The 22,253-nt window shown below is 52.6% G+C and overlaps 1 protein-coding gene across 3 annotated transcripts in view; it reads left to right on the top strand.

Moving 5' to 3' along the window:
* The window catches only part of LAMA5 (laminin subunit alpha 5), a 119,615-nt gene that overhangs the window by 47,290 nt on the left and 50,072 nt on the right, over positions 1-22,253 (top strand). For all 3 annotated transcript variants that reach the window (XM_059713212.1, XM_059713213.1, XM_059713214.1), the window contains exons 3-14: positions 436-553; positions 5,041-5,159; positions 6,520-6,690; positions 7,440-7,537; positions 14,463-14,578; positions 15,831-15,949; positions 16,322-16,412; positions 17,211-17,345; positions 17,766-17,828; positions 19,209-19,349; positions 20,336-20,473; positions 21,083-21,217. In XM_059713212.1, the coding sequence (XP_059569195.1) occupies positions 436-553; positions 5,041-5,159; positions 6,520-6,690; positions 7,440-7,537; positions 14,463-14,578; positions 15,831-15,949; positions 16,322-16,412; positions 17,211-17,345; positions 17,766-17,828; positions 19,209-19,349; positions 20,336-20,473; positions 21,083-21,217 (1,444 nt within the window). The remainder of the gene's footprint in view (positions 1-435; positions 554-5,040; positions 5,160-6,519; positions 6,691-7,439; positions 7,538-14,462; positions 14,579-15,830; positions 15,950-16,321; positions 16,413-17,210; positions 17,346-17,765; positions 17,829-19,208; positions 19,350-20,335; positions 20,474-21,082; positions 21,218-22,253) is intronic.

Here is a 22,253-nt window from a genome sequence, read left to right on the forward strand (position 1 = left end):
CCAGGCTGATGTTGGCTTGCAGCCTGTGACAGCATCACCTGTTCCCCCAGGTAAAAGCAGTTGGTCGGGTGTCTCCACAGCGCTGCATTGCACCCTGCACCCCTGCTTTGTCTATTCCTCTGCTGGTTACAGGGGTGAATTCGGCTGAGCTGAGCACACGGTCCACGGGGTGCAGGCATTCAGCCCCGTCCTGTTGGGCAGATGCTGCCCTGAGGCTGGTAGCGAATATAGCAGGTTTGACCTCTCCCATCGTGAGACTGCCCTGCCGTGGCCAGGGCCCTGCCCCACATCCACAGCGCGTGGGCGTGGGAGCAGAGAACTGCATCAGCCTGTGTTTACGAGGGGGGTGATGTGTTATGGATGAGATCCTTTACGACCGCTGTATCGCGCAGGGCTTCCTCTGCACCAAGCTAACCAGGCGTCCCTCTCTTCCAGCTGTTCCACGTGGCGTACGTCCTCATCAAGTTTGCCAACTCCCCTCGACCAGATCTTTGGGTGCTGGAGCACTCTACTGACTTCGGCCTCACCTATGAGCCATGGCAGTACTTTGCCTGTAAGTACGGCGCTGGCAGGGGCAGGCGGGATCTAGGTACCAGTCCACAAAGCTGGGTTGAGTAATGAGTTAAAGGCTTAGCCCCACACTAAGCAAGAGTCTCCTGGGGAATTGCTGCTCCTAAGGGTGTCTGTAGCTCTTGAACACACAGAAGAAGATACCTTCCCCCTTATCTGCCCTCTTTTCAGACTGGCTGCAATTTAGAGATCCCCTTCCCATGCAGTTCTTTAGGAAATGACAGAGAGAGTGAAGCTTTTTGCTAGTCTCTTTTGTCATGCCAGGCCTCACTTGCCTGTGAGTTGCTGCTACAGCAGCAAGGCTTGGAGGCAGAGGAAGCCTGGTTGCTCCGTGGTCTCGGATGCAGACCATGCTGGTGAAAGAGCCGTGTCTACACCGTTACGGGAGGACTGGATATAGACTACTGCCTATGGCTCGTGCCTCCCCACGAGTGGCAGGGGTTAGGAAGATGGTCTGTGTGCATTTATTTCTCAGTGTCAGTTGAATTTTGCTCTTCCCCAGTTTCTGAGAAAGCCCCAACCCCTTATTATGAGAAAACAGCTGGAGGTAGAAGCCTGTTGCCTCCAAGCATCTGCAGGGCAGCCAAGTGCCTGGAAATGTGTTAACCACTGGGTCCTCCTGGGAGCAGCAGCAGTAATTGGGAGAAGATGTGAGTTAGGACAAGCAGCAAGAATTTAGAGCAAACGGCAAGGAAGGTGTCTTTCAGAGCTCAGGGAGCTTTCCTCAGAGGGGTCCCTCTCCTGACATTACCTGGCACCCCTCAACTTCTCCTGGCAAGCCTGTTTCTTCCCCCCACCTCCGACCTCCTGCTTGTCCCCATGTTGCAGACCCTCCACAGCGCTAATTTACTCTACTCTGCCTCTTGCAGACAAGGAGAAAGGGCTGTCAGTCTGCTCAGGCCTCACTATATTCACTGTCTCCTGGCTGTAGTTTCTCTTCAGCCCTTCATGTCCCCACCTACTGCTGCTTTCTGCCACAGGGACTGCCATGGCATCCAGCAGGAACCCAGCCTGCCTCTCCACGCTGTGCTGGCTCTGAGCCGCAGCCCAGCTGATTAGTGTTCAGTGTCAGGACCCTAATTCCCTGGTTTGCCATTCTGGCAGTGCAGAGGGGATAGGAACCAGCTTGATCTCCCATCAGGACATACCCCCAGCTTCAGACTGGTGCAGCTTCCTTCACTAGCACTCCCCCTGGGTATAAGGCCATGCAGGAGACATGCCCAACAGGGCAGATTTGGCCACAGCGCTCAGAGCAATCTCGGTACCAGGGCCTTGGGGCCCGGTACAGTCAGGATGCAGGTTACAAGAGTCCCTGAGGCTGGTACATCTGCATCAGCTCCCATCATTGCTTCAGACTGAGATTTCATGGGGTTCAGCCAACAGCTAGCCATGATATGAGCCTCCAGGCTTATGGAAAATTGCTATGGAAGTAAGGAGGGATGACACCAAACCCTGCAGAAGTCATTAGCAGGAAAGAGCCTTTCTGTCGGTGTCCTTTCGATCCAGCTTGTGGAATTATCTAGGAAAGATAAAAACTTTCTCCTCTACTTTCTATAGGCAACCAAGGCAGCTTGCAGGAAAGTAGACCCTTCCCGTTGACCTCTATAGGAACTTTCCATAAGGGACACCCTTTTCTTTCTGGGGCCACCTGTACACACGGCTCCTGCTTCCAAAAACCCAAGTGTTCACATCTGCAGCTGGGGGCTTTTTCCATCTTCTGCATCCCGCACTCCCCAGGGATAGTTACATTTCCCAGACTTTCCTGGGCCCCTGCAGCACAGTCCTCTGAAATGCCAGTGGAGCTGATGGGTTTCTCAAAGCAGAAAAGGGAAAAAGGATTGAGCTGTAGATAAAATGCTTTACTGGCCTAGCATGCAGATCTCCACGGGTTTGAGCTAAGAGAGACCATGGCAATGGCGGTTCTCTCCTTGTTGCGGTGGATATGTGTGGGGGGCATGGAGAATGCTGCTTCCAGGCCACCAAAGAAGTCGGAGTGGGTGGGGGAACGGCAGCATTTGTAGCCTGAAACCACATGAAGAGTTGTTTCCCAGGCTGTGTTTCAAGGTCTGTGTTTGCCACAAGGACAAAACGAATGATGTGGGGATGTTCTGGATTTGGCTGTTAGGCCAGGCCTCCCGTGCCCTGCATGCACTGCTAAGCACGTTTGCTGAATCAGAGCGTGCATTTAATTTGCTTTGTCTTGCTCTGTCCAGCAAACGAGCCGTGGTGGGGAAGGCAGCTGTAATAGGCCGCACAAGTACAAAACTGCTGTCTTTGATTCCCTGTTCCCCTTTGGATTGCATTGAATGTGTGTGGGGACAGCTCCGGTCCACCAGCGTTCCTCTGAAATGCAGGCCATGCTATAAGGTGCATTGGCAAGGAGCATTTAAACTTGACAGGGAGGGAGAGAGCTGTGTTGCTGATTGCTAGGTGCATACCAGTGTGATTCACACGCATGAGAAGGCAGAGGAGGAGTATTCACTGCGTCTCTCCTCTGGCCTCCTAGCCTTTCCAGGCAGCACATGCTGTAGAGGGGACCCTGAATTTCTGAGGGTCATTCCCACAAATTCTGCAGTTCATGGGTTCATGTCATCCCGTGGCCCTGCAGAGATGCCTAAGGAAGTCCCTGCCTCTTCCTCTGAGGAGACAGTCGCTGTGAGGATTTGGGGACTAGCTGTTTGTCAGGTTTTGTAGTAAATGGGAGGCGAGGGTTTCCGGCACCTGGTAGAACAAGCCCCTTGGTGCTTACAGAAAACACACCTGCTCTAAGGTACCAGTTCAGGGATGTAATGGGCTGCCTGCCCCCTGTGTTGGCCGAGTCCTGGCTCTAGGAGTGTTTGGGGAGGTCTGGGATGACTGAGGAAGTGCCCTGGTCCTTAAAGGCTCTAGTAAACAGCGCTGCTCCCTTCCCACTGACTCGAGGCAATGGGATGCCAAGCATCCCGCTGGACACCAGGGCCTAGGGACTGCAGGAACGTACGTGTGGCTTGGACAGCCTGTGACGTGCACCTCTTCGGCTGGGCAGCAGGAGCTGGGGAGCTGCTACAGCGACAAGGAAACACTTGGCATCCTTGTCCTGGCTCCCTTAGCCCCCAGGCAAGACTCGGTCTCTGTTCCATGACTGCACGAGCGCGGACCAGAGAAGGTAATGACCAGCAGTAGCTATTCCCTGGTACTTGGCCTGCCCTGCATTGCCACTTAGCAGCAGGATCTCCAGGCTGCTTTCCCTGCTGCCCATGGCGTAGCTCTGTTTCAGCTTTCTGTTTCCTGGCATTGATTGACTGAGAATCACAGAAGTTTGGAGGGGGTGGAAAACATGCAGGAAAAGATAAGAAAAGGCCTCTCCCTGCCATGTCCAGCACCAGGCTCAGATTGTCCCTCTCACTCTCTTTTCCAGTGGTTTTTGCAGGCTCAGTATAACTGTCCCAGCAGGCAGGTCCCCCATTCCCTTGTGAAGCTGTTCCTGTCTAGTAGTTCCATTGTTCAGATTTGGGAATTTGCTTCCCTGCTTCCCCTGAACGTTCCTCTTTTGGATTTTGTCTTGTGGCTTTTAGTTACGCTGCGTTGTACATGGTTCTGCTTCTTCACTGGTGGTTAAGAAATGCCCTCCTGGGTTCAAGATGTTGTACAAATGTGATCCTTGGATATACAAGTGGGCCTGGAGGGGATATCAAGTGGGTGGAACAAGGTGGCATTGCTTTTGCATGTGGTGAGGTGGACATTTTCCTAGAATTCAGGGCCCAGTTCTGTCCTTTCCCTCTGAAAGAGATGCCAAGCAATTGGAAAGAAGCTACAAGAATAGCCCAAGAGAAGCCTACATTACAGGGAGAGACTAGAGAAGCTCAATCCATTTAGTTTGTCCAACAGGCAGTTAGAGGGGACTTGAACAGTCTGTAAATACCAACCCAGGGGACAGATTTCTAAATGCCAAAAGCTCTCGAGTCTAGCAGGGAAGGGTGTAACAAACTTCAGTGGCTCGAACCTGAAGCCAGATACAGACTAGAGATGCCCCAGCTCTAGCAGAAGTTATGAGCTTGATGGAAAAACTACAAGGTAGGTTTCTGTGGCCTGTGTTATGCCGGAGGTCAAGACCATCATGATCATTGTTGACCTCCAAGGTTTCTGAATCTCGGACACGCTGTCATGGGAAGTTCCCCGGTGATTGCAAACAAGCTTTCAGTGTTTGTTCCTCGAGTAGCGGACACTACAATTCTTATCCTTTCTGCAAATGTGAGGAAGGGAGTGGCGTGGGAGATTAGAGATTTAGCAATACACAAGAGATGCGGCTGCCCAACCCAAGTGAATTTTTGGTGGTAAGTTAATTCTCTACATGCTGGTCAGGGTTCAGCTTTTTCTCTATTACATTTTTGGGGGAAGTGTAGGCTTGAGCACCACCTGAGATTTTAACCTGCAAGATTTTAACCACGTATTTCCTCTTGCTACAATGTTCCCTGCCCAATGCATCAACAGCATCCAGGAGGGATTGCATTGAGAAGTTTGGCCCCAGGACCGTGGAGCGCGTCACCAAGGATGACGATGCCATCTGCACCACGGAGTACTCACGGATTGTGCCTTTGGAGAATGGCGAGGTGAGTGATGCCCGCCCACCAGGCACTTGCAGCATTTCTGTGCTTGGTGGAGCTGGGCAGATGGACTCTGAGGAGCTGCGGGTATTCTCTTGGGAGCAGAAGGGCTTCCACTTGCATAGGGACTTTCGGTGTTTGTACCCAGAATGGGCAAAGGGCCCCCAGCAAGGCTTGGAGGACCCTTCTTTCCTTAGGCAGAGGACAACTAATTGGGATTTGAAAGCCCGCTGTCTCACTGGTGCTGCATCAGGGACTATCGGTTCCCAAATGAGCAGTGCCAGGCATTTCTTCCTCACATGGGCAAAGACCGTGCTTGACCCTCCCCATTCAAGGGACCTCTGGTCTCTTGCATAGGTCATCGGTCGGGCATCAGGCTTCCCAGGATAATAGCACAACTCCTCCATGGCTGGAGGAAGCGGCATTACTCATAGCCTGTTTCCTGCAGCGTGCATGTAACCATTGATAATCAGACGTGGGATGTGGTGGCCAAGAAATGTGGTGTCCTTGCAGTCCAAATATTGATTGTAACTCAGGGGAAACTATTCCAGCCATTGACGTGATCAGAGTCACAGTTTCCACCCCTGGAGTGTGCTGGGGTTGACCAGGGTCACAGCTAAGTGCAAAGAGTTTGCTAAACTATTTCATGATGTGCCACAGTGCTGTGCTTCTCCAGCTTCACATCTGCTCTGCTTTAGTTAATTTTTCCCCCATACAACAGCAGCTGGAAGCGTAATAGGAGAATGTCCCAGGGCAGGTGGTTGGACTGGAAAGGACCTTGCAAGACACTGATCAAAGGGGGAGCTAAGAAGTAAAGGCAGAGTATGGAGGTTGACTTAGGTAGTCATAGCCTGGGATAACAGACCATATACCATCTGTAATGCCTATCTACAGTAGCTAATTTACCCACACATTGGATGGAAGGCAAAGGGGTCTCTCACTCTCTTTCTTTCCTTCCTCTGTTTTATATTCCTGCCAGTGACACTATCTGGCCACCTTCTACATCAATTCTATAGCAATGGTGAAGTCACTTCTGAACCTCCTGGAGTCTCTAGCACTTCTCCTTTTCTGTGGTGAAAAATATGCTTGGGCCAGGTCTGTTTTCCTCTCTGTTTGGACAGGGGATTAGGGATCGAAAGGCATTTGGGTTGTGTCATTCTGACCGTGGTATCTTCCTGGAGACTTGTATCGACTTGGCCACTCCCTGGCTTCTCTTTGAGTTTTTGTGGGCGTGGGTTTTACCTGGGGTCCAGCCATTTTTGGAGACTTGATTGGACCAGGGTCAGAAAACGTTGATGGTTGGTTGAGGGAAGGGTTAACTTCCTGGGTGCCTAAAGTGTCGTGCTGTGCTCCCTGTCTCTCCCAGATCGTTGTGTCTCTGGTCAATGGGCGCCCAGGGGCCATGAACTTCACCTACTCCCCTCTCCTGCGCAATTTCACCAAAGCCACCAACATCAGGCTGCGCTTCCTGAGGACCAACACTCTGCTCGGGCATCTCATGGGCAAAGCCCTACGGGACCCAACGGTGACCAGGAGGGTGAGTTGCTCCTGGCCTTCTCTAGACCTGTGGGAAGAGTGGCTTTGGGAAGTGCTGGGGGGGGATGTGTCCAAGTAGCAGCTGCTGTGGAGATGAGTCCATTTGTGAATTAGAAACTGAAACGTCCGTAGCACTGTAATGCCTCGAGGGTGGGTGTTTTGACAAGGGATGGATGAGAGTCAGCCCAGTGAGGGCACTGCCGTGTAAATCCTGCTATTTTGGGCTCGTTGTCTGATTGGAGAGACACCTGGGAGCGTGGAAGCACGTGCAAGGAGGTCGCCCTACCCTGGCATTCTCCTCTCAGGTATCCCAGGCTGCACATGCCCTGGTGTCCTCTAGCATCTCTGTCTGCTGACAGTCTGAGGGGGCTCAGCTCTAAGTGGTTCAGGCCAGCAGCTGCTACCTGGAAGCTTGGCTCCAGGAAAACTCTTCTCCAAGTCCTATTGCCAACACAGTGAAATTGGGAGCGTGGGCTGGAGCTGCACTTGCTTTTTTAGCCAAGCCAGGACCCTGGCCTGTTGCTGATGAGCTTTGCCATCAATAGCAGGTGTTCCTGCAGGCAGGGGAGTTATGGCCGGCAGATTGAGAACACACAGCTTAGCTGGCCAGCCCAAGAAACGAGGCCCAACATGATGTTTAAATGGACAGTCTTGGTTTGGGGTGCCTGTGGTCACTCACTGTATAGCTGAACAACCCTGTGGAGCTGCTGCAGAATGATATTAAAAGCCCACCCTTGCCATCCCTCCCAGTATTACTACAGCATCAAGGACATCAGCATTGGAGGACGCTGCGTCTGCCACGGTCACGCAGATGTTTGTGATGCCAAGGACCCCAATGACCCTTACCGGTAAGAGCTTCTGAACTTGAGGACTCCACTCATTGTTCATAGATACTCATGTGATTGTGCTAGGAAGGAGGGAGGGCTGTGTAAGGAAGGGGCTTGGGAACAAAGAGCCCCGTGGTCTGTTATATGTGCCCTGTGTCACCTTACAGATTGCCTTATTAGCAGGACCTTGGTAGCCCTCCATCTGCATGACTGCAGATTGCTTCCCTTCTCTGTGTGATAGGGTCGTGGCTCCACAGTTTCAGACAGGCGAGTCTGCCATGGGAGAGAGATTGTCTCATGCCCTCGTGCCCCTTCCCAAGCCCAGTGCTTGGTTTTCACAGTGCTGCGCTGTGCAGACCCCTGAGGGGGCTTCTGCAGACTGGTTATGGCAGGGAAATCCCTTCTGCTTGAGAATAAATCTCTGATCAAGGCAGGAGACCAGGTGTCTCTGGGAACCTGCTCACTTACGCATGTGGATTTCTGATCTACCGCTCAGACTTTCTACAGACTGTTTTACTCAGGTGGGTTTAGAGGTGCTCAGAAAAGGCTTCCCACCAGCCCTGCTTTGACAACCTCAGCCTTCTGTTTTAAACACCTGACAAAAGAAAGACTCAAGCATATGTTTAAATGGAAACATGTACTTAAGTGCCATTGCTAGGACTGAAGCGTGTGCTAAAACACTTGCTTGTTCTGTTGGACAGAGCCTGAGGATGACACAAGAAAGCCTCTTTGTTCCAGCCCCAGTCCCCCGTGTCCAGTTTGTTTGACCTGCTGCTCTGATAAGAGACTATCTCCAAAGAGGCCACTCTTGTGTCAGATTTGTGGCCTCTGTGGGAAGTTAGCCTGGACGCACAGCTTTGTCCTCTGTCCTCTGCTTTGCCTTTCTCACTGTTTACACAAATGTAACATTCATGGAGCATCCAGGACCAGCACTTTGACTTGCCCTGAGAAATGCCTCACTCTGCAAGCGGTCTCCAATGAGTCCGTGGGAGGACTCATGTGAATAACTACGCCAGTGGGAGTTAAAGGCTCGCAGGCTGGTCTGGCTTAGAAACCACTGGGTATGCACATTTTTTATTAAACTGGTATCAAGGCATAAGTAAACAGACTGTATAAAAGAGTGAGAGAGGCAGAGCTGTTACATTTCTGGCTGGCAGGACCCTCCCCATCAGCCTTTCCAGCTAGAAACTCCACAGAGCTGCTGATAACCATGAATATGTTGCTTCCTAGCCATCTGTTTGCAGCCTGAGCATGACTTTCACGTAAGTGGCTCGGGTAGATTCAGCTGGACCCAAAGGAGCTTGTATTTCTTTCTCATACAGATCATGTTAGGGTTTTTGGATCTTGGAGAGCGAAATTCCTGCAGGCCCCAGCCAAGGTTAAAATCTGCTCAGTGTTAAACAAAGGAGGTATTGAAAATCCCGCCTGTGGCACTGGGCTCAGGTTCCTCCTAGAGAAGAGTGCAGTAAACATGTGAATTGGAAATTTTCTGGATTTGACATTAGAACAAGGCGTTGCTGGACGTGTTTGCTGTCTTGTCCCCGTGTTTCAGAACAGAGTACATGGAAAAGTACATGGCATGCGGAGACCTGGTATGTGAATATGTCATGCCTGTGCATCGGGATGCTCCAGAAAGGGAGCTGGGATCCTGGCCAGACCCAGCTCTGCTAATTATTTTGTCCCACCTCCCAGAATTACCCTTTTTGTCCTCTCCCCTCCTCGTCCCAAGCTGCTGTGCAGAGTGGCAGTGCACTGTTTAATGGTTTCGTCCGGTCAACAGCTCTTATCTGCTGGGGAAAGAGTTTATGCTCTTGGGTTTTCTTCTTGGTGCTTTAAATAGTCACCAGGTAGCATCTGCAAGGCCCTTTAGGATGTGGCTGAACCATACCAAGGAGGATGTGGCATACCAAAGAGGCTGGGTATGCCAAACAGCGGGATACCTGGATGCTGATAGCAAAGCAAATAGCAGAGGAGGACATTGGTGGGACCAAGTGGCTGGAGGGTTTTCGAGCAGTGTCTGTAGTAGGGTTTGCTTCCAGAGAGATGGGAGCCAGTGATGAAGAGATGGAAAATGAGTCTGTCTATCTTGCCTCGCTTCCGGCCCTGTTCATAGGAGCTGATTGGAGTGGGCAGGGAGAAATGGAAGGAGGTTTGACTTTAAATAGAGAAAAGGGATAATCGCTGGAAGTGCTCCCATTGCTCCGAGGCTTCGGCAGCAGCTGTTTCCAGCCCTCTTTTCCCACCCCGCGGCGGAGCGGGTACCAACAGATAAGCAGGCCCATCCCTGTCTGTTCTACTGATGCACCGTCTCTTTGGCATGAGCACACGGAGCTTGTGTATCGATACCTGGCTTAATGTTGCGTGAAGGGAGAGCTCTGAGGCCATCGGCAGAGCAGCTGTGGGCTTGTGAGCACTTGGGGTTATCGTGTCATCTGCAGCAGCTGTCAGGGCTTTGGCATTCCCCCGTAAATCTGCATAACCCCTCTGACTGGGAAGTGCATGCATCTGACAGCACATGTCCTGCATTTTCAAATGCTGGGGCCTTTGACAGCAGCAAGACAAGAAAATGCAGATGGAGGGAAGCCTGGAGTTTGCTTTTGTTCCGGTCATATTCAAAGCCTGATTGTATCTCGGCATTTACTGGGAGGCTGCTGCCTGTACCCGTTGTGTTGTCTTTTCAGCTGACTGGAATATCCAAAAGCCTTGTAAAAACTCTGTCTCGGAGGCATTTCAGCGTGGACACCTCTGGTGCCTATCAGCCTTGGAAATCTCCAGCATGAAATGGGAGACCGCTGTGCTTTGTTTCCCTTTCCTGTGAGATTCCTGGTCCTGTTACCTTCCGGCGAGGACAAGATCAAGGCGGGTTTGGATTACAAGCTCGGTGGCACGTGGCTGCCTTTTGGTCTAGCGTCACCTAGCTCAGCGAGGACCTGATGTGTGAGAGGAGCTTCTGGGCAGTGCTACAATACAGACAATAAATAACATTTTATTATTTATTGTTGGAAGTTCTGCCTCCTTGGCAAACTGTGCCCAGCTTCAGATACCAACCTGGGCACCTTCAACACCTTGCACAGCACCTCTCCCATTTGTGCCATTATAAGGCTGCGACTGCCACAGCTTTCGCAGGTGTACAGCTTCTGGCGTGCTCCCTGCACACGAGTCGAGGGCTTTCTTTGTCGTGGCTGCTTTCCTTCCCTAGCAGAAGTGTATCCTGGCCCCCTTGCCCAAACGTCCCGCTTACCCTGGCCCCACTGCACTCGCCCCTGCTGGTGTCACCTGCCACATACAAACCCCAAAGTGAAGTCAATGGGTTGATTAGTGAGGTGAGTTCAACACCTTGGTAAAGGATCCTGTACATGATGGGCAGGGATCCTGGTTTTCTCAGATTAAAAAAGATCCCCAATTTTTGGTGAGAAAAGTAACCCCAAATCCACATTTTTCCATGATTAAAATGAAACGTCACTAATATAGGGATACATATATAGTAGTGTTTCATTTTAATCATGGAAAATGTGGATTTGGGGTTACTTTTTTTTTCACCGAAAACCGGGGATCTTTTTTTTAATCTGAGAAAATCAGCATCCCTGGCGAGGGGTCACATCTCCAGAACCCATTTCCTGGCTGTAAGTTGTGTTTCCAGCCTATGTGGGTCTTCTTTGAGAGCCCAGACACACAGGCCACCATCTCCTTTATAAGACTCAGAATAATACAGGTGCCCGGCTAGGCAGCCTGTTTCTCCCAGCATGGGTTTAGTGATGATGGGGAAGAATTAGAGATTCAATGCCCTTTGTTTCCAAGGGGTCCGATTGTGCAGCATTCCCGGTTGGCTTCCACAGAACCAGGATGGATCTTGCTGTGTTTTCAAGGGGACAGAAATTCTTGTGGTTAAAGGCGAGTTTTCCTTGTGTGTCAGAGCGCAACAGGGTCAAAAATAAACCTTTCCAAAGCAAGGCGATGTCAGAGAAGAGATAAGCATTGCTGGGGGGTCTGGCATGTCATTGAGCAGGCCAGATACGCCGACAAAGAGCTCCAGACAGGACCTCTGTGTTAACAAGTTGATACGAGGCAGGGTCTGAGGGAAGCTGCTCATTTAAAATTGCAGGTAGCCTTGCGGAAATGAGTTTGGGGAGACTTTGAAGCATCATCTGAATCTGTCCGGGTAGAACAGCTGTTTCCTGCAGGCTGCCTGCACCCCTATCACAGATGTCCCAGGCAAGGGGATCCCCCGGGACTCGTTGGAAGGACGTCTCGTGTGCAGCTGCTGCAGCTGTCCCGGCAGATGGGCAGCAAAATGATCTCAGCGGCCTGGTCAGCTGGGAAATGGCTCTGTCGAGGATATGCTGCAAGGAAGTTCTCTCCTATAACCAGCTTTTTGCTTGCGTTACTTTAGTGCCTTACTGATTTCAAAGGACTCTCATAGCTTTTTTCAGGCTGGGTTCGCACCACAGCCCCTCTGAAGCCGGCTTTCCCTTACCGCCCGCAATGGGACCAGTGCAACTGGGATGACTGGATCCTTTCTGCTTACACTTTGGCCCTAGCTAAACCTGGAGGTGCTGGCCTTTGGGACTGCTGGCTGCCAGCCTGGTGCTGCAGCTGCCTGCTGGACGCTCCCCCGTTCCTCCCCATGGAAAGGCTGCGGTAACGTTTTATGGTGCAACTGCCAGGAAATGCGTGTGAGGTGGGAGTGCGGCTGCTGCCCCCCCTGCACCGCTGTATATGTTCAGTCACCAAGGTATGTAAATATTGTAACTTAAGCACATTTGGCCATAACTCATCAGCACAACACACCCGGCGCAACACGCAGCAAAGCTGCTGTGATGGATGAGCTCCCGAAAGGCCCCACCAGCCATCAACGGCCAGGACTAAATAAGCACATACGTCTTGGTTGAAATGTGCACTGGTCCTCTCGTCTCCCGTGAAATGGGGGAACTGAACCGACAACTTCTGGACGCTGGTGACCTGCATCTGAGCACCTCGCCCTGCAGCATCTTGTGCTGCAGCAGATTTGCATCCTCTCCGAGCAACGGGTTAACCAACCCTTCAACACAGGGATCATCTTTCCTCCTCTGGGTGTGCACAGCTCCTAGCAGGACGGAGCCCTGACCTCTGATTGAGGCTTCTCGGTGCTGCCGTAATACAGATGATAACTATCCCATTGCTTTCCTTCTAATTGAGAGGGCTCAGAGTATGGGAGGCGGTGTCACGATGGAAATGATCCCCAATGCTGGGAAGTTTATCTGACTTCCTTCCTGAGTCTACAAAGTGTCATGAGAATAAACTTCCCAGCAAACTTAACCAATTCTTACGTAGTGGATTTTGGAGCATTTCACATCAGAGATACAAATGCCCTGACCCCATTTTACAGGTGAGAAAACAGTCTCCTGCAATAGAAGCCAAATCTCCCGTGGGAAGCAGAGCAGCCTCCTTCAGGCCACAGCACCTTCCCCCAGCTCTGCCCAAAAGCTGCTGTTCGGGTTGTGTTTCAGGTTTGGCCAACGTTTCCCATCAGCCCTTGCCATTTCGACATGGGGTTGCTTCTCTCCGCCCACCCTCTCCACGTGGGTATTCACGATGTGCTTGTTTGGCAATCGAGCCTCTTGGGAACGTGTTGGCAAGGCAACAGCACAGCCCTCCCAGAAGAATAGAGCCGTGTGTCTGCGCGCGCCCTTGGATCCCTGCTCCTTTCGTTCCTAACGGCAGGAATCACATTTATTTTAAGCGCCCGGTTGTGAATGAAAGAGCGCTGGGGGTGGCGAGGGCTGGGAGGGGCAGGCTGGCCTGCGGGGAAATGAATAATTGCACAGATAAAAGCTGGAACATGCTGTATTATGCATCAGTCTGACACAACAGAAAGCATTTTTGTTGGACAGGCCCGGCGTTCGCCTAAGGGGAGGTTTCTGCGGTGATGTCACTTCTGTTAATGTATTAGCCCTGCAGTCCAGCGGGGACAGGATCCCGCATACGCCTGGCAAGAGTGCTTGCCCGGCGCCTCCTGAATGGCTTGTCTAGCCAGCGCAGACCCCGTTAGGCTAGCAAAGGAAAGCAGAAGGTGGGTTTTGGAGCATGGTAGTGGGCTTCTGGGGTAAGGGGCACCTCTCAGCCATCTCAGCCGTCATTTCTCACCACAGTAAAGATGTCTCTCCTCACCAGCCCCTGCTTTCCTCCACGGACCCCAAGAGACATCCTCCAGGTTTATTGCAGAGAAGCTCAGCTCTCCCCATGCTACCCTGTAGCCCAGGCAATGCCTACTCTCTGCTCCCAAATCTCCCCTCAGTCACCTGAGCAGCAGCCTGAAATGGGAGTATTTGGGAAGGGGATGCAGTTTTTTGTTGAAAATGGTGAAATGTGCCACATTTGGTAAAGAATATGTTTGTTTTATTTTTTGCTTCCTGTTCTTCCTCTCCTCAGCCCTCCTCTGCCCCCCTCCACCCAGGGGGAAAGAGAAGAAGGAGAGGGAAGGGGGAAGAAGAGAGAAAAGATACTTGCTTTTACTTTTCTCTTATCCCCAAATCAGCAAATTTAAAGCAAATGAGAACGTTTTCATATAAATCAATGAAATAACTGGCTTCTGGGGGGTCAGGGCAAGGCTGCGTTTTGCTGGAGAATGAATGAATGAGAAATGTCAATCGTTTGTGTTGCATCTGTCATAATTAAATGGCACGTTCCTCCATGCAAGGGCCTGCTTCTGGCAGAGAGCTTGTGCCAGCTATGGCCTGACATACCGATCCCACCGGCTTCCCACCCAAGTGCTTACCCAGAGAAGGAGCCTGCAGTGCCCTCTCCCCTCCTTCCCTGAGCAGGTCTCCCACCTGCTTGTCCTGAAGACTTGTCTGAACCAGCGACTTGGGGCTGCTGTTCCCCCATCCAAGTTCGGCAGCGATGGGGTCCTTGGAGATCAGCGTCCTGGGACCGAATTGGCTCTGCTCACTCACCTTTCACGTTGCAGGCTGCAGTGCGATTGCCAGCACAACACCTGCGGCGGGTCATGCGATCGCTGCTGCCCAGGCTTCAACCAGGTTCCCTGGAAACCAGCCACCAGCGACAGTGCGAATGAATGCCAACGTAAGTTGTCAGGGGTTGGAGTTGGTTCCCCACCCTCCCGGGACTCTGTCCAGTTGTTCATGGCACAGGTGGTTGCAAAACTCTTCCTTGACCCCGTATCCATGAAACATCACCTCCATAGGGGAAGCCCTGCCAGCACCTTCCCCCAGAGACACCCTTTCCTAGAGCTTCCTGGGCCTTTCTGGGCACCAAGCGAGCATGTAGCCCTATCGGTGCTGGTGCCCAGCAAATGTGCCTGCCTTGTTTAGGCAAGTCATCTGCTGTAGCCCCATGCCCTTCTTTACCGATTTATGGGACAGGCTATGGGATAGGCACTGATGGGTGCTCATAATAGACCCGGTCAGGATTTGACCTGGTGATGTGAACGTGAAAGCCATGAAAATCTTGAAACGCCCTCATTTCAGTTCTCCAACCCATTCCCAAGGGTATCCTGCATTTGGATCCTAGACTGAGCGAACACACCTGCAAGTGCACAAAGGGCAGCCTGTGGCAGGGGTAACTCTATTCTCACGTGACTTTTTTTTTAAATCGTAGTCCGTGAATCTCTCCTGGGTGCTGGTTCTGGCCTCTTTCCTGTCCCATACCCTAAATTTTCTGCTGTGAGCCTGATGGCTCAGTTCTGCTCCAAAGATAAATTGAGTTGACTCATGAACACAACTTCTTCATCTGTCTTGCCAGAACCCTTTAGTAGATGCCACAGCTGGAATTCATGCTGTGTGAGAAGAGAAGATCGCTGAACTTAATTACAAAGCATGAGCTCATCACTGCAGTGACTGCAGAGGGGCTGGCAGATCTTTCCCTGTAGGTTTAAAAACAACCCTTCCCATATCCATGTGTTGAACTTTGTGGCTCAGCTCTGTCTCTAACTGGATACGATCGTAACCAGCCTGACTGTACCTTCCAAACCCTGTTTGGGTTTCTCTTCCCACCTGCCCTGGGACATCCTTGACTTTTCTATTTTGGGCCTCTACGTTTTTTAGTTGAAGACAAGATAAGGTGTTCTGTTGAGACTTTTGCAGGCTGGAGAGATCTGAAAGCTTGAGCTGTTAGCTGGTGTCCAGAGCCTTTTGAACCTCACTCAGTGAAACCCCCCATACAGTACTGAGTTTTTCAGTGCCACTCAATGCTTGCTTCCAACAGTGAACGGGGAAGGAGGAGTGTGAAACACATGGGTTAATATCTCTGCTGCACAATCATGCCTGGTAATGCATGGAAATGTTCCAGCTCAGCTGATGTCTCCTGATCTTTTCAGCTTGCAATTGCAACGGTCATGCCTATGATTGCTACTATGATCCAGAGGTTGATCACCACAAGGCTAGCAAAAGTCACGAGGACATGTATGAAGGGGGCGGCGTCTGCATTGATTGTCAGGTGAGTCAGGGAGGGGGTAGGCAGAGCGGTCCTGCGATGGAGAGGATTTTCAGGGCTCCTCTGGTTTTGTACCTGGTTTTGTCTTCAGCGGCTGTTTGAAGTTCTGCGTTGCTGGCAGACTGTGCCCAGCTTCAGAAACCAACCTGAAGCTCAGGCCGGCCGTCTTGGACTGGGCACAGAGGTTTGCCAGTGAAGGCTGCAATCCAGGGCAGTATGAGTGGACTTCTGAGCAAACTTAATTCTTTCCCCTATTCGCCTTGCGGACACGAACCCATCTGGGTCATGATGCTACTGGCAAATTCTGCAGGGGGAATTCATCTTTCCTCCTTGTAAGCAGAATAACCGAGGCCCTTCTCACCACCTATTTTTCAGCATCACACGACAGGCATCAACTGTGAGAGGTGCATCTCAGGGTACTACAAATCCCCCGACCATCCCATTGACTCGCCGTACATCTGCTATCGTGAGTACAAGCGGCCCTGCAGGCTGGAGACGCAAATGGGCACTTGGCTGTTTAATTGAGCAGGTGGGGAGAGGCACCAGCACTGAAGTGGATGGGTTGTCCGGTGCCATGGACCACTGTTGTTCCACGCATCAAATATACATGAGGGGTTCAGTTTCCAGCCAGCGCTGAGCTCTGCACAGCTAGATTTGCCCCTCCAGCTAGTTTTTCCTGCTGACTTGGCTGTGTGCTTGCCTTGTGAGCCCAAGCAGCCACTGCTATATGTAGACAGTATGCGTGGCTGTGGTGTAAGCATGCAGCTGCCTGTTTAAAACCGGAGCGGGCAAAAATTTGGCCTCCAAGACTTCTCCAACTAGGCTGTGACATTCCCAGTGGGGATGGTTCCCTGATGGAAATGGAGGTCATTTGGCAGTGGAGGTGTCCTTGGCTCTGACAGCTGGCTTGGTGGCTTTCCCCTGCTTCAGCGAGGACTGTCCACACTCCAGTGCAGCCACGCTTTCCTCCCAAGGGGAAGCAAGGCCCTCTCGGAGGCACAGATCCCTCATTATTGCAGCCTCCCATCATATCCTGCCTCCTGGCAGGTCCACAATCACGGTGGCAGCAGCTGCTCCAACATGCAGCCCTTTTGGAGGGACTGCTACATGGTATATGTTTCAGGAGCCCGTGCAGCAGGTATCTGGGATGCCTCCCATGCAGCAGGTGGTTAGGCTGGTTACTAGGAGCTTTATGTGGATGCAGACTGGGAAATGGGGTGCTTGGCTGGTCACAAAAGGTCCCAGGGCATATCTCTTCTGCTAGGTTGTAACTGTGACTCAGAGTTCACAGACGGCACTTGCGAGGACCTCACGGGGCGCTGTTACTGCAAGCCGAATTACACCGGGGAGAGGTGCGACGCCTGTGCCGAGGGGTACATAGACTTCCCCCACTGCTATCGTAAGTACATCAGCAGCTCCAGGGATCGTCAGCAGGGAGATGGGTGCTGACCCTCTGCAGCAAGGCCTGTTTAAGCCAAGTGGACATGGGAATGTCAAAATTAAAGCTCCCGGGCTCCAGGCAGATTTGTGGGCAGTGCAGAGCTATGGCTGTCGCGGTTCCTGCCTTAACAATGTGAACCAGCACCTTGCTTCAGCCGTGAGGCTCAGGAGTAACAGGCAGCACAATGCTGAGGTGGGATCCAGCCCCACTGAGGTCATTTTTTCCTGCTGGGTAGCGATGCTCCTCATCTGGGGCAGGAAGGTGTGGGTCTTCCCCAGGGCCAGAGGGAAGCCTCGTTTTTCTTAAGGTTCAGTTTGGGGTCCAGCTACAAGTTTTAAGCCCATGTGTAGTGCCTGCAATGTCTCGTTGTCTCCACAGCCGTTCCAGCTTTCTCCCACAACGACACTGGGGAACAGGTGCTTCCAGCCGGACAGATTATAAGTAAGCCCCATGCTTTACTTGCACCTCGGAGATCATTGTATATCATGGGTCTGGTTCTGTTGTCCCTAAAGACCCCAATCAAGACCAGGCCCCGCTGCCCATGGTGAGAGGTAGTCCCCGGGTCCAAGAGTTTATGTTCACAGCGGGTTAGACACCTGAAGAGTGGGAGAGGGGTCGTTTTGGTAAAGCTGCGGCATAGCGAGACGGTGTGATTACATGCTTTGTGTAGGGTTCCCTTATTACAGGGGGGGCAAACTCATGTGGTCCTGAGTGGCATGGGGCCAGTCTGCAGGCCGGATCTCCCTGCATCCCTGGTCCAGCACCAGCACACACAGCACCCACCTGGGCCAAACCAGGCTGTTGGGCTGGCATAGCCCAGGGCCAGCCTCACTAGGGGTTGCATGCAGAGCCAGTCCGGTGCCGTGTTTGGGTCAATGGGGCAGCATTAATAGCCGGATTATCAGGCTCCGTGGGCCAGATCTGGCCCTTGAGCCATAGGCTTGACACCCCTGCCTTGAGTGTCCTGTGGGAGGGCAGGCACAGATGTGCTTCATGCTCTGATGTGAATGTCAGGGACACAGACAGGAGTGTTTGACTTGAGAAATCCAGTGCTGCTTTCTGCTTTGAGATTTTATCCTCTCCCTTCCTCCCCTGCCTCCTGCCTGTCCCCCCGTCATCCTAATTCTCAAGGCATTTAATTCATCACCTCCTTGGTCTTCTGGGGTCTCTGTGCTCTTTCCCACACAGTTATCTCTGGTGTCGTGCTTCCTGGTGCACTCCAGATAACCTTTTTTCTCTCCTCTGATATTTTAAACCTGGTATCTGCCAGGCAGGCTTTCCTTTCCCGTGCTGGAGTCTCTCCCTTCTCCTCTGGTTCTCACCCCTGCCTCCTGAAACAAAACTTCTGCTTCCCCTTTCCCCATCTCTAATGCTCTGGCCCCTTTTTTTCTGCATGATGGAGAAGCCCAGGGCACCCAGCTGGTTGGAGCTATGATCTCTGCTGGCCTGGGGCCCTTAGGCATCTGGTAGTCCGAGAACCTGAAATGCTTGCTCAAGTTGTGGTGTCCTATAACGGGGGGAACTGCTGTGAGCCCAGACCTCAAAGACACTGAGGCAGCTGCCTGCCGCCTTTGCAGGCTTTGGCTGTCCCGACAAAGCAGTGGGGCTGGGTAGCGATGAATAATGCAGAGTGCATGGGCCCCGACATAATCAGAGCTCTTAAGGAGACCCTAAGAGAGGGGAGCTATGTGCCCTGAGCCAGTCGCTGGCCAAAGACTGAGTCTAGGAGTTCCCAGCTCTCTGGTCTGTGCTCCAGCTGCCAGCCCAGCCAGTGGAGTCTTTGCTGAGATGCCTTATATTGTTGTTCTCGCTCCTCTCCAGACTGCGATTGCTACGCTGCTGGCACAGAAGGGAACGCCTGTCGCAAGGACTCGCGCACGGGAGTGTGCGTGTGCAAGCCCAACTTCCAGGGAGCTCACTGCGACCAGTGCGCGCCGGGGCACTACGGACCCAGCTGCCAGCGTGAGTGACGGACCCTGGGCACCGTCCCTGTGGCATCCCCTGCTTCGAAGCCCCGTGCACCTCTCCCTTCTCCGGCGGGACTGGGAAAGGGACACGTTCCCATGACTTCTGCTGGTCTCTTCCAGAGCTGCCCTGACCCTGCCGGATTCCCTGGGCCTTTCTGGGGAATTTTGCTCGATTCCTGCTGGGCTTGAGCCGTGGGCCCTGGCACGGCAGCTGCCTGCATGTCATGGCCTCCCCGCCTTGCTGCTCCTGCAGCAGCTGCTTTGCTAAGCCAGCAAGCAGGCCCCCTGGGCCACTGCCCCATTGCAGCGTGTCAGGGCTCCCAGCCCAGGTCCCCTCTTCTGCCTCCTACACCTCCCAGGTCTATCCCAGGTGACCTGCTCTCCTCTGACCTGCCTCCCCTACCTGCTCCCTCCCTGCCAGATGTTACAGAGGGGGCAGGTGACCGGAGGGAGTGCAGACTGCAGGGGAGAGCTGCTGATGGGACCCACTGAGTCCACTCTGGACCAGATGCTGGCAGCGGGAGGAGGCTGGGCCGGGATCCTCCTCTTTCCTTGCACTTAGGTGACCTCTTCCTGCTCTTTCATGATGTGGCTGGAAGCTTTGACCGCAGTGAGTCAGCATCTGGGGGCTCTCGGGATGGAGCCTGCAGCTGCTGCAACCAGCCTTTCGATCAGGACTCCTTCCTTTCAGCTCTGGGGACCCACAGGCATTTCAGTGATGGATGGCTGTGAATCACTGACCCTGAGCCCCACAGCTCTTCTCCTTCCCTGACCCCATCCCTACCCTCACTCCCTCCCTCTCTCTCTCCCTCCCTTGCTCATGCTGCATTTCTCTAGCAAAGTCTTGTCTTAGTGCCCAAAAAAAGGGTGCGTTTTGTGTAGCCAGGGTGAGCCTGGCCAGGAAGCGGCCTCTGGATTCCCCCTTTTCCCCAGGGATTTGCAGAGCAGGATGATACCCTGGGGCCCATTGCTCTTTTCCAGCCTGCCAGTGCTCAGGCCCTGGCCAGTATGAAGGCACCTGCGACAGCGAGACCGGTCAGTGCTTGTGCCGCAGTGGATTCGAAGGACAGTCTTGTAACCAGTGTGCACCCGGCTACTTCAGCTACCCTCTTTGCCAACGTGCGTATCTCCTGCTCCTTTGTGGATACAGCATGGGCACGTGTCCACTTTCTGAATGCCTATTGGAGTTGCCCTCTGTTCTGGGAGAGACTATAAAAACACGGAGCAAAAATTAAATGGATCACCACTCCGTGCGGCTGCAAATAGAGGTGTTAGACAAGTGGGTGGGTATGGACAGCCAGGCAGAGCTCTCCACAAAGCAGCTGCCTAGCTGGTGCTGAGCTGTGAGGAGACATCGGGACCAAAGAGCTTTCCATAAGTGAAGGGCAGCAGGGTGGAAGCCTGAAAATGCATGTTTAAAAATGTAATCCATGGGCAATAGGGGCTGGCAGCACTGAGACAGGAGTTGCTGTGCCAGAGATGGGAGCTGCGTGGGTGTGGGCTGTGGAGAATCAAGGACAGGTTGCATGAGGGGGCCGGAGATGGGAGCAATGCAGAGACGTAGCGTTCACATACTGGTGCCTGCTGGATCCCCACTGCAGGCACTTCATGCTCGTGTCTGAGACCCTGGGAGTAGAAGTGACCTCCTTGCTTTGCCTTGAGTGCAGCTGGACTCTTGGTGCCAGAGCCCTGAGCCCCTGCTCCACTGGGTTTTTTTCTGCATTGCAGTGTGCGGTTGCAGCGCTGTTGGGACCTTGCCGGGAGGCTGCGACTCAGTCGGGAGGTGTTTCTGTAAGCCCGAGTTTGATGGGCCCCACTGTGACCGGTGCAGCACAGGATACCATTCCTACCCCCATTGCCACGGTAAGAAGGAAAGCAAGGCTCCTAGTGGCCGTCAGTCAGAGGGCTGGGAGGAGAGATGCAAGCCTGTGGCTGAATGATTCAAGAGGTGGGCTCCTGGGAGGGACGAAGCGCGATGCTTGGCAGAACTAAACCAGACCTGCTTGCTCCCAGAGAAGCTGCCTGTTCACTCGTGTGCATCATCAGACCTGGGTGGAAATATGACTGCATGGACTTCCCCAGCCTCTGGCAATCATGGTGATTGGTACTAATTCTGTAGGCAGATGCTTTGGGTCCTCTTCTCCTTTTGTCCCTTGTCTGAGTACATTTCAGAACATTTCCGCGCCCTGCGATTTTACAGCTTGAGGTTGGTTCATGCTCGTGGAAGCAGCCCCCGCCACAAAACCTTGTCGCCCTTCCAAATCTCTTGTGCTTGGTGCAACGAGGGTTGCACCTCCTGGCATTTATAAAGCAAGCTGGATTCTGTTTGGTCTCATTAAACAGACCCTTGACTGAGACAGTCCTGCCTTGAGTGGTGGGTTGGACTCAATATGACCTCTTACTAGGGCTGGAAGGGACTTTAGCCTATGGTTAGCAGCCTGGGCAGCTTGCATCAGTTGGCTGCGCTGTGCCACGAATGTCAGACGCTGTCGCCCGCTGGACCGGACAGACCCCAGCTGGGCTTTCAGGATGCAGGCACCGGGTCAACATTTAGGGAAGGTGGAGGGTCATTTTGAGTGCTCCAGTTCTGGAGGACTTGGGATCCCTGAGAGAGACCTGATTTTTCAGAGAGTGCCAAGCTGTTGCCCTCTAAAGACTTAATTCAAAATCCCCTCCCTTTGGTTACAAACTGAGCAGGCTTGTTCTGGGTGTCACGAACAATACCAAGGCCACGAAGACAAAGCTTCCACTATCAGGCTGCCTCTCTCACCATGACTCCCTCTCTGACACTGTTTTTCCAACCGCTGATTTGTTTGTTTAATGCGGTAACCTACTGAGCGGTTTCCTGTTGGTGCGTCTTGAATGGGCTGTGAAATCTCAGGGGCTTTTTCCCGATGTG

This window comes from Alligator mississippiensis, chromosome 9 (genome assembly GCF_030867095.1).
Source record: "Alligator mississippiensis isolate rAllMis1 chromosome 9, rAllMis1, whole genome shotgun sequence".
NCBI lineage: Eukaryota > Metazoa > Chordata > Crocodylia > Alligatoridae > Alligator > Alligator mississippiensis.